The sequence below is a fragment of the Leucoraja erinacea genome, chromosome 9 (assembly GCF_028641065.1).
Source record: "Leucoraja erinacea ecotype New England chromosome 9, Leri_hhj_1, whole genome shotgun sequence".
Taxonomy (NCBI): domain Eukaryota; kingdom Metazoa; phylum Chordata; class Chondrichthyes; order Rajiformes; family Rajidae; genus Leucoraja; species Leucoraja erinaceus.
In genome coordinates, this window is record NC_073385.1 from 35970872 (window position 1) to 35986511 (window position 15640).

At 51.5% G+C, this 15640-nt stretch overlaps 1 protein-coding gene across 1 annotated transcript in view; it reads left to right on the forward strand.

Annotated features, from left to right (window-relative positions):
- Positions 1-15640, forward strand: part of brms1la (BRMS1 like transcriptional repressor a) — a 49964-nt gene that overhangs the window by 14532 nt on the left and 19792 nt on the right. The window contains exons 5-6 of the mRNA XM_055640531.1: positions 3457-3553; positions 9895-9984. Of these exons, the coding sequence (XP_055496506.1) occupies positions 3457-3553; positions 9895-9984 (187 nt within the window). The remainder of the gene's footprint in view (positions 1-3456; positions 3554-9894; positions 9985-15640) is intronic.

The window sequence follows — 15640 nt, forward strand, 5'->3', positions numbered from 1 at the left end:
GGAATTCAGTCCCTTGCGAGGGAAGACATAGGGACTGACGAGGTAGAGTCACTGTGGATTGAGTTGAGGAATTGCAAAGGCAAGAAGACACTAATTGTTGTTATCTACAGACTGCCAAAGAGTAGCCCGAATAGTTTGCAGGGTGACCTGGACAGGTTGAGTGAGTGGGCAGATGCTTGGCAGATGCAGTATAATATAGATAAATGTGAGGTTATCCACTTTGGCGGCAAAAACAAGGGGGCAGATTATTATCTCAATGGGGTTAGGTTAGGTAAGGGGGAGATGCAGCGAGACCTGGGCGTCCTTGTACATTAATGGAGATCAAGGGAAAGCTAGTCACAACTTTCATAAGAAATCCTGGATTTCATAGGAGGCACAAAACACTGCAGATGCTGGAATCTGGAGCAATAAACAAACCACTGAAGGAACAGAGGTGAGGTGTGATGGGGAAAGAGCTAGCATCTGATAAGTGAATCCAGGTAAAGAGGGTGGATTTGTGTATGGACCTGTGGGGAAGAGAGGGATGTGAATCTTGAGTGGAAGATGGAAAGGAGCAGTACAGGATTGTGGAACGATAAAGTTGGAGACCATGGAGGGAAGATTACTGAAGTGATGAGATATGTGATGGCATGGGAGGCACAGGCCGGGTATTGGTCAGTGGCTGCTATCAGGTGTCAAAACTAGTCGCCTAGCCTTGGCAAGTGAAGGTCAGTCCTTTGTATGAGGTCGTATGTCATAGCTACTCATAGAAAGCTATGTCCAATTGTCTTTAGTATCTTCAACAGTGATCTTCCCTCATCCGTTAGTTTGTTAATTGACAGCTTTATTTTGAGTTGAGAAGTGACAAATCTCAATTGTAGAACATGAATGTCAGAATCATTGCCTCAAAGAAAGCAACCCCTTCCTCTTGGCAATCAATGTCATTGTCATTTGTAGTGACCCTGTCAGCTAGATTATGTGAGATTGGTGATGGAGTGGTGATATCATTAACCTGAAATTAAAATGGAACAACTCCATAATATCATAGTCACTGAAATGGCTGAGAGAATTAATATTTTGGACTAAAAGGCTTGCTGCTTGCTTTATTACACTTGAAAAACATGTCAGGCTATGATTAAATACTTTCTACTTATCTAAAGGAATATGGATCCAGCATCAGGGGAGTTTAACATTTTCTAGTTCAAAGCGGTCCACTTGATGGACGTGTCATCCCAAGTAAATTCTCCACTCGTATACAATATTATCTAGTGGATGCAATGCACCATCTAGTCAAGACTTTTGTTGGCATCACTTCTAAAATCAGTAGTACAGGTGCACAACCTTTTATCCGAAAGCCTTGGGACCAGACACTTTTCGTAATTCGGAATTTTTCGGCTTTCGGATTGGAAGATTTTTAGCGCAGATTTTAACGGCTGGCTCAGTGGTAGAGTGCTCGGCTCATATCCGCAAGGTTGCGAATATGCGCCTCGATCCCGGCAGTTACTCGATCGTGAGTTTGAGTCTTCAATGTAGTTTTTTCTTGCAGAATAGGAGAGAATAGGGAGGGTTAGGCTGGGATCATTCTCTGCGAGATAATCTTAGTGCGGGAGACAAGTATAGGAGAGGTGTACTGACTGTGTGGGCAGAACTTTGGAAGTGATTGCCCACCATTCTCAAAAGCCGCTGTGTCTCCCTGTCCCTCCAACTCCAGAGGAATCCGCTCCCCGATGGACCGCTACGGCGACAAGTGGCAGTTCGCCCACAGCCCGAGCTGCGCCACCCCAAGAACAAGACGTACCTTGCACACCATCAGCTTCTGCCCCTACGGGGAGCGTGTTCCTCTGGAGTTGGAGCGGGGCTGGGCTGGAGTTGCTGATCTGGGATCTCCGTGCTTGCAGTGGGCCTGGGGGTCGGTGTCCCGATGAGGGGGCGCAGCTCGGGCTGTGGGCGAACTGCCACTTGTCGCCGTAGCGGCCCATCGGGGAGCGGCTTCTGGTGGTCCTGACGTCTTCGGCCACCCCCCTGTACAGGAGCTGAGACTGGGAACTGTACCGCCCTTGCAGGTGAGCAGGAGAGTGGGGTTGTTTGCAGTTGCAGAGGGAGGGGGCAAGGGCGGTACAGTTCACAGTCTCAGCTCCTGTCCAGGGGGATGGCCGGAGACGTCAGGACCAACAAGAACCTGCTCCCCGATGGGCCGCTACAGCGACAAGTGGCAGTTCGCCCACAGCCCGAGCTGCGCCCCCTCATCCGCAACCTGGGTTCCCCTGGAGTTGGAACGGGGCTGGGTTAGAGTTGTTGCTGGCTGTGAGTCTCCGGGATCTCCGTGCTTGCAGTCGGTGTCCCGTTGGTCCTGACTTCTCCGGCCACCCCCCTGGACAGGAGCCAAGACTGTGAACTGTACCGCCCTTGCCCCCTCCCTCTGCAACTGCAAACAACCCCACTCTCCTGCTCACCTGCAAGGGCGGTACAGTTCCCAGTCTCAGCTCCTGTACAGGGGGGGTGGCCGGAGACGTCACAGCCCGAGCTGCGCCCCCTCATCTGCAACCCCAAGAACAAGACGCACCTTGCACACCATCAGGTTCTGTCCCTACGGGAAGCGTGTTCCTGTGGAGTTGGAACGGGGCTGGGCTGCTGCTGGCTGTGGGTCTCTGGGATCTCCGTGCTTGCAGTGGGCCTGGGGGTCGGTGTCCCGTTGGTCCTGACGTCTCCGGTGACTGGCATTGACGTGAAGACAGTGCAAAGCCCCCGCGCCGGTGCAATGGGCGGGGAACTGGAGAGGGGAGGGAAGGGGTCACACACATGGCCGGGAAGCAGAGGGGTGTAGGTGGGGTGAAACTGAAGGGAGCGACAATCTGCTGCTGCCTGCCAGCTGAGTTAAAATGTTCCCACGCAAGACTCACGATACACTGTGTATCGTGAGTCTACCGTGGGAACTTTTTAACTCAGCGGGCAGGCAGCAGCAGATTGTCAATTATTAACCCTCCCGCGCAATATACCCTCACCTTCTCTTTTATGAATGGGGATTTAGTTCCCCTTTCTTCGAGGACCGACCGGAGGTTCCGCTGTCACCTCTGCAGGCTGCCCTCGGTAAACGTCTTCAAGGACCTTTCTTCAAGGACTGAAAAAATGTCCGCTATTCGGAGCTTTTCGTTATTTGGATCTTCGGATAAAAGGTTGTGCACCTGTACTAGCAGTAGGATAGAAATGATTAGCAAGTACATAGGAATACATTGTCAGGGTTCTCTCAATTCCATACATATCTAGGCCTTTATTCATGTTTGGTCACAAAATGTAAAACTTGCATTTTCTTGCTTGATAATAATGCGTAGTGCTTTAATAACATGGATTGCCATCACTGAATATCAGCAATAAGTGCCAGCCTCTGTCATGCATATTCTGAAAATGAATCAAGAGAGAAGAGATATGCATTAAATACAGCCATTGGAATTATCACAAATATATTTTGTTGTTTACTAGAGTGAGAAGTTACTTCTGTATGATACTGTCCAGAGTGAACTGGAGGAGAGAATTCGGCGACTTGATGAAGATCGACACAATATTGATATCACATCGGGTATGTCGGCTTTCAATTTACACTAAATTTACTTAACATATGTTTTAGTACTTAGTTTGTAATCTTTAAGTCAAGGCATTTGAAGTGCTCATCGAAATATAATTTTAAGAATGATGATATTTCTGCTTCCATATGCCTTCATGCTCTGAATTCCAGGCCCTGCTATTTTTTGGGGGGGCAGAGATTGTTTTCTGAGTGTTTGCCACTCGATTCATAACCTAAAATCATAGTTGTTGACTTTGCTGCTAAGAAAAATAAGGCTTCTTCACCCTCTCATAATTTCATACATCTCAATTTAGATTTCTCCATAGTTTTGTTCTAAAGAAAACTACCATAGCCTTGCCAGACTGTTCTGGCAACAGTCTCATTAATCTTTTCTGTATTGTTCTCATTCTATCACATTCTTTCAATAATTACAAACAGTTCCGTTTTGGGACATGTGACAATAAAACGCTTTTGACTAATGTGGTGGCCAGACTTGTACACAATATAAAGCTGTGGCCCAACCACAGCTGTACACAATTCTAGCATGAACACCACCCTTCCCCCAGCTTTATCATTCTGTACCTCAACCACTCCAAAGATGTACGGGATTGTAGGTTAATTGGCTTGGTATAAATGTAAATTGTTCCTAGTGTGTAGGATAGTGTTAATGTGCAGGGATCGTTGGCCGGCGCAGACTCATTGGGTTGAAGGGCCTGTTTCCACGCTGTATCTCTAAACCAAAAGTAAACAGTAAAGACAGATGTCCCACTAGCTGCTTTGGCTATCTTTCTGCCTTTTATCATAATGTGTTCTAAATCCCTCTTTCAGTTTGTGTTATCCTACCATCCTGCTCAAATACATATGCCATCTCTCATGCAACTTTCTTTCTCACATTGTCACCTTGCCGATTTTAGTATAATTTGCAAACTTCTTCACCATAGCTCGAACATTGAAGTCCATATGTGTAGGAAGGAACAGCAGATGCTGGTTTACACCGAAGATAGACACAAAATGCTGGAGTAACTCAGCGGGACAGGCAGCATCTCTGGATCGAGGATGGGTGATGTTTTGGGTTGAGGCCTTTCAGTCCTTAACATTGATTAAGCATCACTAAAAGCAAAGTCCATCACTCCTTGCTGGAGTCCCAATGCATGCTTTGTCCTGTATATAAATCTTTGTTTTTGCCCTCAAAACTAATTTTACTTTTTTGATCATTTTAATCATTCAACTTTTGGTCCCGTAGGAGAAAACGTTCGAATACACAATATTGTAGTGCGTGGGTCTCAGAATGAGGCAAGTAGTCCGCAGTTTGAGAAGCACTATACTTTATTTCCTCCCGGTTCAAGGGAAGACGAAACCAGGGGAAGATGGCACCCAAACCCTGCCTTTTATACCCTCCGGCTAAGGACCGCCTCCGGACTGCACCACTCCTGTGCCGAGGGGTTCGGCAGTATAATGGGACGACCCTTAGGAGCCGCCACAGGACCCCCCCCCCAGAACCAGAGGCACAAAACGCACCGGCGGGCGCACGACCCGGCCGGCCCGCGTGCGGAAGTCAGCAGACCCCGGGGCTTGCGGGGGCGTAGGTGGAGGGACAGGTCGAGGGGCCGGCGGGAGGACAGGTGGAGTGACAGGTGGAGGGAGTCGTGAGGGGGGACGCCCTCGGGGCCGAGGTTGAGCAACCAGCACCGGCTGGTCAATGTCCAGGTGCGCCGGCTTCAAACGGTCAATCGACACGGCCTCCGGCCGGCCCCCCATGTCCAGGACAAAAGTCGACTGCCCGTGTTCCAGCACCCGGAACGGGCCCTCGTACGGCCTCTGAAGTGGCGTCCGGTGGGCATCACGGCGCAGGAAGACGTATGGGCAGACCGTGAGGGCCATTGGCACGTGTGGTCGAAATGTCCCATGGCGGGATGTCGGGACGGGTGCGAGCCTGCCAACTCGCTCGCGAAGGCGTTGAAGGGCGGAGGAGGGCGTTTCCTGATGCTCCGGCGCCGACGGCACGAACTCCCCGGGCACTGTGAGTGTTGACCCGTACACCAGCTCCGCCGATGATGAGGCCAAGTCCTCTTTGGGAGCGGTCCGGATGCCCAGCATGACCCACGGCAACTCGTCCATCCAGTCCGGGCCGGTGAGCCGTGCCTTCAATGCCGCCTTCAGCTGCCGGTGGAACCTCTCCACCAGACCGTTAGCCTGCGGGTGGTAAGCCGTGGTGTGGTGCAGCTGCACCCCCAGCAAGCGAGCCATGGCTGACCACAGCTCGGAGGTGAACTGTGGCCCCCGGTCGGAGGAGATGTGCGCCGGCACCCCGAAGCGAGCAATCCAGTGCGCGGACAACGCACGAGCACACGTAGCCGATGAGGTGTCAGCCAACGGAATGGCCTCCGGCCACCGCGTGAAGCGGTCCACCATGGTCAAAAGGTGGGTGATGCCCCGGGACGGTGGAAGGGGCCCCACAATGTCCACGTGGAGATGGTCGAACCGCCGGTGAGGTAGACCGAACTCCTGGAGAGGTGCGCGGACATGGCGCTGGATCTTTGCTGTCTGGCACGGGATGCAGGTGCGAGCCCAATGGGCAACTTGCTTGCGCAGACCGTGCCACATGAAGCGAGCTGCCACCAGTGCCGTTGTCGCCCGGATTGATGGGTGAGCCAGTCCGTGGATGACCTCGAACACTCTCCGGCGCCAGGTGGCAGGGACGATGGGGCGCGGCTGACCGGACGACACATCGCACAGGATTGTCATACCCCCAGGACCGAGAGGGACATCCTCAAGACGGAGTCCGGAGATGGCAGTCCGGTAGGTGGGCACCTCGTCGTCCGTGAGCTGTGCCGCCGCCAGAGCAGAATAGTGCAATCCGGGCGCCACCTCGAACACGGCATTTATAGCAGGGCGGGACAATGCGTCGGCCACCCGGTTCTCTTTCCCCTTGACGTAGCGGATGGCTGTGGTGTACTCGGAGATGTAAGCCAACTGCCGCTGCTGACGTGCGGACCAGGGGTCGGAAACCTTCTGCAGGGCGAAAGTGAGCGGCTTATGGTCGGCGTAGGCGGTGAACGGGCGGCCCTCCAGGAAGTAACGAAAATGGCGCACAGCCAGGTACAGAGCCAGGAGCTCACGATCGAACGCACTGTACTTGGTCTGCGCGCGGTTGAGGTGCCGACTGAAGAAGGCCAGAGGCCGCCAAACTCCGCCCGTCAGCTGCTCCAGCACAGCACCAACTGCCGACTCCGAGGCGTCCACAGTGAGAGCAGTCGGGGCATCTTCCCGCGGGTGCACCAGCAGCACGGCCCGAGCAAGGGCCTCCTTCGCGCCGTCGAAAGCTGCCTCCGCCTCGTGGGTCCACTCAACGCTCTTCTGCTGCCCACCCGCCAGAAGTTGATACAGGGGCCGCATGATGTGGGCCGCGGATGGCACGAAACGATGGTAGAATGCCACCATGCCGACAAATTCCTGCAGGCCGCGCACCGTGCGTGGGCGGGGAAACCGACGGACTGCGTCAACCCTGTCAGGTAGGGGAACTGCGCCTAGCGCAGTCACGCGGTGGCCGAGAAAGTCAATTTCGTTGACCCCAAAACGGCACTTGTCCAGGTTGATGGCCAAACCATGCTCGCTGAGCCGCTGACAGAGCTGTCGAAGGTGAGCGCAGTGTTCCTGCTGCGAGCGGCTGGCCACCAGGATGTCGTCCAGGTACACGAACACGAATTCGAGGTCCCGACAAACCCCGTCCATGAGGCGCTGAAAGGCCTGTGCAGCGTTCTTGAGGCCGAACGGCATCCGAGTAAACTCGTAAAGCCCGAATGGCGTGATGATAGCCGTCTTGGGTACGTCATCCGGGTGAACCGGGATCTGGTTATAACCCCGCACCAGATCCACTTTAGAAAAAAATGTGGCCCCAGCCAAATGGGCCGTGAAGTCCTGGATGTGGGGTACGGGGTATCGATCCGCTGTTGTTGCAGCGTTCAGCCGTCGGTAATCCCCACAAGGTCGCCAGCCCCCGCTTGACTTAGGGACCATGTGGAGTGGGGACGCCCAAGGGCTGCTCGAAGGGTGGACGATCCCCAAGGCCTCCATCGTGCGGAATTCCCGCCGTGCCAGACGCAGTTTATCTGGTGGCAGTCGTCGTGCTCGTGCATGGAGGGGTGGGCCGGTAGTCGGGATATAATGTGCAACTCCGTGGCTGGGGGTTGCTGAATGAAACTGCGGAGTGAGAATGTCCGGGAACGCAGCCAAGATTCGTGCGTATCGGGAGTCCACGGACGCCAGTGGCCGCCCCACCGATTGACCCAAGCGCAATGTGATCGGCTCCATTGTAGTGGCGTTGACCAAACGCTGACGCCCGACGTCCACCATGAGGGAATGCGTCCGGAGAAAATCGGCCCCGAGCAATGGTTGGGAGACGTCGGCAACGGTAAAGTTCCATGAAAAATGGCAGGAGCCGAGCACGATGGGAACCATGCGCAGTCCATATGTGCGGATGGGGCTGCCGTTCGCCGCGGTGAGGACGGGCCCCCGCTTACCGGAACGAATGTCGGCCAGCGAAGGGGGCAGGACGCTGAGCTCCGCACCTGTATCCACGAGGAAGCGAGTCCCGGAGCGCCGATCCCAAGCGAAAAGGCGGTGAATTTGGCCGGCCACCGCGGGGACTATTGGCAGCCGGCCCAGGCGTTTCCCGGGAACGTGCATGGCTGGCGGCATTGTCGTGCTGCAGCACCCCAGCGCTGATGGAAATAGCACCAGCTCCTTGTGTTCGTGCTATTTTGAGCTTGCCTGCCCCTGCTGGTGGTGCCTGCAGCTTGCTGGCGCTGGACTGCAGGTGCAGTACCACTCACTGCCGCTGGGGGTAATCGAACGGGCCGTCGGGCTGGAGCTGTCACTCCTTCCACAGCTCCCCCGCCCCACCGGAGGAAATCGGGAGCTGCTGGGCTGACGTCATCGGTGTGCCTGCCGACGGCCAGCGCGTTGACGTCACCGGCATGCCTGCCGACGGCCAGCGCGTTGACGTCATCCCGGCGCGTCGACCTCAGCGCGACCTCGTCTCTGCTGACGCCCAGCGCGCTGACGTCATCAGGGCGCGCCATCCACATGGCGTCGGCGCGCCTCCCGAGGGCCCGAAGATCAGCAAACGAGGCGTCGGTGAGTTGCAATCGAATGTAGGCCGGCAGCAGATGCAGGTAAGTATATTCAAACAACAGGCATGGCGTGTGCCCGTCTAATAACGCCACCATTTCCTTTAGGAGGGTAGATGGCCGCCGGTCGCCCAGGCCACCCATATGCAGGATCCTACCTGCCCGCTCCATCCTACTTAGTCCATAAATTTGGAGCAGGAGCTGTTTCAGGCCGAGGTATTTGTCATTGTCCGGGGGGGCTGCGAGGAAGTCCGATACTTCTTCCACCGCATCCTGGCCGAGGGCTCCCACCAGGTAATAGAAGCGGGTGGCATCGACCGTGATGCCCCGCAGGTTGAACTGGGCCTCCGCCTGCTGGAACCAGATGAGCGGCCGTGTGGTCCAGAAGCTGGGCAGTTTTACGGAGACCGCGTCCAGAGACAGGGTCGGGCTGGCGTGTGAGGAGGTAGGGCTTTGTTCTGTCTCCATCATGATGCCAATGGAGCGTCGGGGGTCACCAATGTAGTGCGTGGGTCTCAGAATGAGGCAAGTAGTCCGCAGTTTGAGAAGCACTATACTTTATTTCCTCCCGGTTCAGGGGAAGACGAAACCAGGGGAAGATGGCACCCAAACCCTGCCTTTTATACCCTCCGGCTAAGGACCGCCTCCGGACTGCACCACTCCTGTGCCGAGGGGTTCGGCAGTATAATGGGACGACCCTTAGGAGCCGCCACAATATTAACATTTCTTCTACAAGCAAATTTTTGCGATATTTAAAATCAGCCATTGTATATGTATTATGAACAATGGGCTGATGCAGGTGATAAAGGCTGAATGTGGAGAGAATTGGCATATTTGTGTGGAAAAATAAAAATAAATTTCAACTTTTGTGAAACTTAGCTAAGTGGGAGGTGGAAATGCCATGAGAGAGGGGAGGATGGGTCTTGCAAGATGCTATATGCCATGCTAGGTGCAGGCGCCCAGCTGGTGGCAGTGCAGTGGCAGGACAGTTGACCTTACAGGCTTTCTGTCAACAAAGTGATCTCTTACAAACATGAGCAAGGGGAACAAGAGCCTGTTGTCAGAGGCACTAAAAGAAGCAAGAAAAGGAAGATTAGCAGGATTCCGTTTGCCACCAGCCCAGTGAGGAGTAAGATTATGATGCACTTGATTAGACATACAGTATGTTTTTTTTTAAATGGCTAATTCCCTGATTAAATACCCTCTACATTATATCTTGTCTTTCAGAGTTATGGAATGATGAACAACAGTCGAGGAAAAGCAAGAGGAAAGATCCATTTAGTCCAGACAAAAAGAAAAAGCCTGTAGTTGTCTCTGATATCCTTTTAATTATTTTTATTCGTCTTCACAACAGATCATGTACAACAGAAAAGTAATTGGTAAATGGGTATATAAAAGTAATCTTCACTGATTTGTACCCCTTTAAAAGGGAACTAATAATTTTGCAGAGCTTATTTTAAATTGGATGCATGTAATTTAGAATGCTTATGCTTATTGTATAATATAATTATTTTTGGTATTGGAAATCTATATACATAACTAAAACTCTCATCTTTGCTCTTCTGGTTTGCGCGGTTTTTCTATTTGCGCCAAAACGATACGCAATAGCGCTACGATTTTTGTCAGCTCACTCACCATTCCCCTGTGCTGCGAGTGCCAATCATAAAAGTTCCAATTGGTAGTGTGTGGGTAAAAGTTAGCGAATTTTCAAAATCGTAAAACCTGCGCGTGAGCAGATCGATTTCCTTTCTTGCCAGTCAGCGGCGCACGGATTGGTCTCTTCTCCTGGATGGCCCGCCCCTTCCTTCGCCATCGCGTCTTTACTGGAGCTGAGGGACGCTGCCGGTGGAGGTCTCCAACCGGACACAATTTTTGGAGGGACCGAAAGCAGCCCAGTCCGGAGTCGGAGATGTCGCCAAATGAGGAGAATCTGATCCCGACGGGGGAGGCCATCCAGCGTCCGCTGTGAGTCCCAAACGCACTGCCATCGCAATGCCACGCAGCTCCAGCCCCTTCCCCTCTGGTCCCCCTTGCTGGCTCCTGTCCCCCTCCTCTGTGATACCCCATCCCCCATGGCTCTTTCCCCCGTCTTTTCTTCAAGCTCACCCCCCCCCACCCACGCGCGGCTGGTGCTTCTGGGCCATGCCGAGGATCCGAGGCCTGGCTCTAAGGGTGCCGACGGCTAATGCTCCTCCGGGGCATGCAAGAAGGGAGAGGAGCGGCAACCTCGAGATCCTGGGAAGGTGAGGAGGGAGTGTGGGGGAGGAGAGGGGATAGTGGGAGGGGAGTAGGGAAGGGAGAGGAGTTATGGAGGGAGAGAGTGAAGGAGGATAGGGAAAAGGAGAGGTGAGGGGGAGGTTGGGGAGGGTAGGAGGAGAGGAAGTGAAGGAGGGAAAAGAAGAGGGGTGAGGTGGGGGAGGAGGGGGAATAGAGGAGGTCGCAGTGGGGGAGGTAGGGAGTGGGGAATAGAGGGAGAGGAGGGCAGTGGGGGAGGTGAGGAGGGATAGGGAGAGATGAGTAGGGGATAGAGGGATAGGAGGGGGTTAGGGAGCGTAAAGGAGTTATGGAGGGAGTGACTGAGGGTAGGGTCGCCTCCAAACACCTCCAGTTTAAATTCCGTTTGGAATATTTTGGAGGACCAAGAACCAAGGGTAAAGGAGAGAGGTGAGGGAGGGACTGTTGGGGGGGGGGTGTGTAGGAGGAGAGGGGAAAGAAGAAGGAGGGGGAAGAGGAAGGGAAGAGAGTGCTTGGGATGAGGGGGAATGAGCTGCGCCTGTGCAGTGGGGGGGCTATGGGCGAGTGGTGAAATATTGTGTTGGGGGACCAAGCCTCCTGTGTGACAGGGACCCAAAGGGTCCCACAGTACAGTGCCAATTAAAAATATCTTTATGTTTAAAATGGTCATCTTAAAAGATGACTTTTTCTAAGAAGTGTTTTTGAAATAAACTGAAGGTTGACGAGGGAAAGGCTGTAGACGTATTTGTGGACACATTGAACAAAGTGTACGGTCATGCACTTTGGTAGAAGGAATAATGACGTAAACTATTTTTTAAATGGGGGGGGGGTGGGGTGGGGTGGAAGGAGGATTCAGAAATTGGAGGTGAAAAGGGAAAAGGGAGTGCTGGTGTAGGATTCCCAAAGGTTAATGTACAGGTTGGGTTGGAGGTACAAAGGCAACACAATGTTGGCATTCATTTTGAGGGGACAACAATTAAAAGCAAGGATGTATTGCTGAGACTTTAGGTGCTGCTGAGGCCACATTTGGAATATTGTGATCTGTTTTGGGCCCCATATCTGATAAAGGATGTGCTGGCTTTGAGGAGGGTCCAAATGGGGTTTTGTAGAATGATCCTAGGGATGATTGGGTTAACATATCAGGGGCGTTTGAAGGCTCTGGGCCTGCACTCACTGGAGCTTACAAGGATGAGGGGGGATTGTGTTGAACCGAAGTCTAGAACCAAAGGGCAAAGCCTCAGAATAAAAGGACATACCTTCACAATGGAGTTGAGGAGGAATTCCTTTGGCCAGAGAGTTGTGAATCATTGCTATGAGTGGCTTGGAGGCCAAGACATTGGGTGTTTTTTAAAGTATAGATTGATATTTCTAGTATGGGTGTCAAGGGTAATGGGGAGCTGGTAGGAGAATGGGGTTGAAAGGGAAAAATAGCTCATCCATGGTTGTATTCGACAGGCTGCATGACCTAATTGTGCACCTATGTCTTAAGGTCTTCGCTAAGACCTTTAATAAGATTCCGCGTGATAGGCTGCTCTGGAAAGTTAGATAGAATGGCATCCACGGAGAGCAAGCTGCCTCGATACAAAAAAGGCTTTATAAAAGTAAGCAGAGGGTGGTGGAAGGTTGTTTTTTTTGGATTGGAGGCCTGTGGCTAGTGTGCCTCGGGTTGGTGCTGTTTATGGTTTATATTAATGACTAGACTAAGTGAGACCCATTGGGTCCCAGCATTACATGGTGGCCAGTGGGGGGAGGGGGGGGGTGGCTTTCTGGAGCGCTAGTATGGGTGTTGTGCACTGTTGGGACTGGTTTCCAGAGGGCTAGTATGGACATTGTGAGCTGAATGGATTCTTGGGCTGGCAGCTCAGTCACTCAAGCCTGTTGTGCTGGCAGCTCACTCACGGCTGCTGGGCTCACAGTTGACTCACGGCTATTCCTTGAAATTCCATTTCAAGCAGGGTGGAAGGGCACCAAATTCAAGTGCAGTATCATACCATTTCAAGCAGGGTGCAAGGCCACTAAAGACAGCGAGTCGTGACCTCTCCCTCCGCCATCTTGCAGAGACTGAGCCATGCCCACATTTTCTGGTTTTATAGTCCCTCCCACCAGAAAGGGCGTGGCCTTCATGGCATGATTGACAGGAGAATCAACATTTTTAAAATACTAATAACTCTTTTATTTTTCATCCATGGGAAAAATCTTCGGCACCTGATGAGCGGAAGGGTCTCCGAGTAAGATGACCAAAAATCACAGCCGTACGTCGTAGCGTTTTTTCTAAAATCAATATAAACCGCAAACAGGAAATGGTCAAGATTAGACTTTTAATTATATAGAAGGCAAGGCAGCTCTAATTAAGCAAGGCAGCTCGCTTTAGCACTTTCAAAACCAAAGGCAAGGCAGCTCTAATTTGGCAAGGCAGCTCTAATTTGGCAAGGCAGCTTGCTTTAGCACTTTCAAAACGAAAGGCAAGGCAGCTTGCTTTAGCACTTTCAAAACGAAAGGCAAGGCAGCTTGCTTTATGCCCCTGTCCCACTTAGGAAACCTGAACAGAAACTTCTGGTGACTTTGCCGCGACCCAAGGTTTCCATGAGATTTTGGTCACCCACCTGGAAAGCCTTGACCGAAGCATCTACCGACCAAAGATCCTATAGGATCTTTGATACCGACCACACACACACACATAAACACATCTCGAAGGTTGGGGCCAGGGACAGCGGAGGAGTGTTGTCTGCGCAATGAAGAGGAAGGTAAACGGCTGCCACAGAGCACGGTAAGTCCTTTAGAGAGGGGGGGAGAGAAGTGGGGAGGGAGAAGGAGTGGAGACAATTTTAAGAAGTTTAATGAAGTTAGCAGGCATTTACCTTCCGTTGGGTCCTTCTAGGTCGTGAAGCTCCAATGAGCCAATCAAAATGGTCAGTCAGCGAAGGAGATGGCCTTCGACTGCCTGTAAGTAAATAGCGACCCCACTCCACTGGCTTTGACTAAATGGGCTTCAATTAAAAATAGCTTGCCGTTTTGATTTTATTTAAATAATCAAAGGAACATAGAAGAAGCCTCGACCATGTGGAAACCACTTTCGACCATTAGGGAGAGTGACCAAAACCTCTGGGAACCTCATAGAAACCTTGGGTGGGGCGCAAGGTCACCAGAGGTTTCCGTTCAGGTTTCCTAAGTAGGACAGGAGCATTAGCATTTTCAAAACCAAAGGCAAGACAGCTTGCTTAGCACTTTCAAAACCAAAGGCAACACAGCTTGCTTTAGCACTTTCAAAACCAAAGGCAAGACAGCTTGCTTTAGCACTTTCAAAACCAAAGGCAACACAGCTTTAGCACTTTCAAACCAAAACACACTTTTGCATTTTCAAACTACATTTTCAAACCACATTAAGGGCACTGACAGGTCAGTAAAACCACTCACAGTTTAGTAGACATGTGTTCAGTGTTATTCACAGCTCAGACTGAGAATTGCGACCTCTCGCTCCCCCATCTTGCAGAGAACTGAGGCACCTCCACATTTCCGGGTTTTATAGTCCCTCCGGAAGAGGCGTGGCCTTCAGGAGAGAGAATCTCAAAATTTTGTAAACATTAATTGCTCTTTTATTTTTAATCGATGGGAAAAATCCTCTTGTCCTGAGTAAGATGGCCAAAAATCACAGCCGTAAGTGGCAGCATTTTTTCTAAAATCAATATAAAGAACAGGAAGCGGTCAAGATCAGACTTTTAGTAATATAAATATAGATTCGAATGTGCAAGGCATGATTAGTAAATTTGCTCATGATGATAATGTAGGTGGTATAGACAATGAACAGGGTTATCAAAAAGTACAGCAAGCTCTTGATCAGCTGGACAAGTGGGCTGAAGAATAGGTTATGCAATTCAATACAAATAAGTGTGAGGTGTTACATTTTGCTCCCCATTGGGTTGCAACCTTGTCGTGGTCGGGGAGCTTGTGTGTCTCAGTGATCCCCAGAGCTATGCCGGCGGGAGATTCGTCTGCTGTTAGGGTCTCCATTGCTGGACAGGTCGAAGGGTAGAGGCGAGACGAAGAACGATCCACTGATTCTCCAGGTTGGTGGTTGAGCACAGGGCTAACAACCTGTCTCGTAAAACAAATATGTTACGGAAACAGCAACTGAAGGTATCAACACTACTGAGTGGAGGACCCTCGTTGCTGCCCTACCTGCCAGGAAGCATAATAGGCAGTAAGTAAGTTACATTTTGGGAAATGAAACCAGGACCTTCACAGTGAATGGCAGGGTGAGTGTTGTAGAGCAGAGGGACCTAGGGGTACAGGTGCACATTTCCCTAAAACGTAGCGTCACAGGTAGATTGGGTGGTAAAGAGGATGTTTGGTACATTGGCTGTCGTCAGTCAGAGTATTGAGTATAGAAGTTGGGATGTTCTGCCATAGTTGTACAAGACATTGGTGAGGCTGCAAGTGGAGTATTGTGTTCAGTTTTTGTCATCCTGCTATAGAATGGATGTCATTAAGCTAGAAAAAGCTCAGAAGATTTACGACGCTGCTGCCAGTGTTCGAGGGCCTGAACTATAGCTATTGGGCAAGATAGGACTTTATTTGGAGCACAGGAGGCAAAGGGGTGATCTTATAAAGGTGTGTAAAATCATTGGTGGAAACGATAGGGTGAATGCACAGAGTCTTTTACCCAGTGTAGGGGAATGAAGAACAGAGGACATAGGTTTAAGGTGAGAGGGTAAAGATATACCAGAAACCTGAGGGGGCA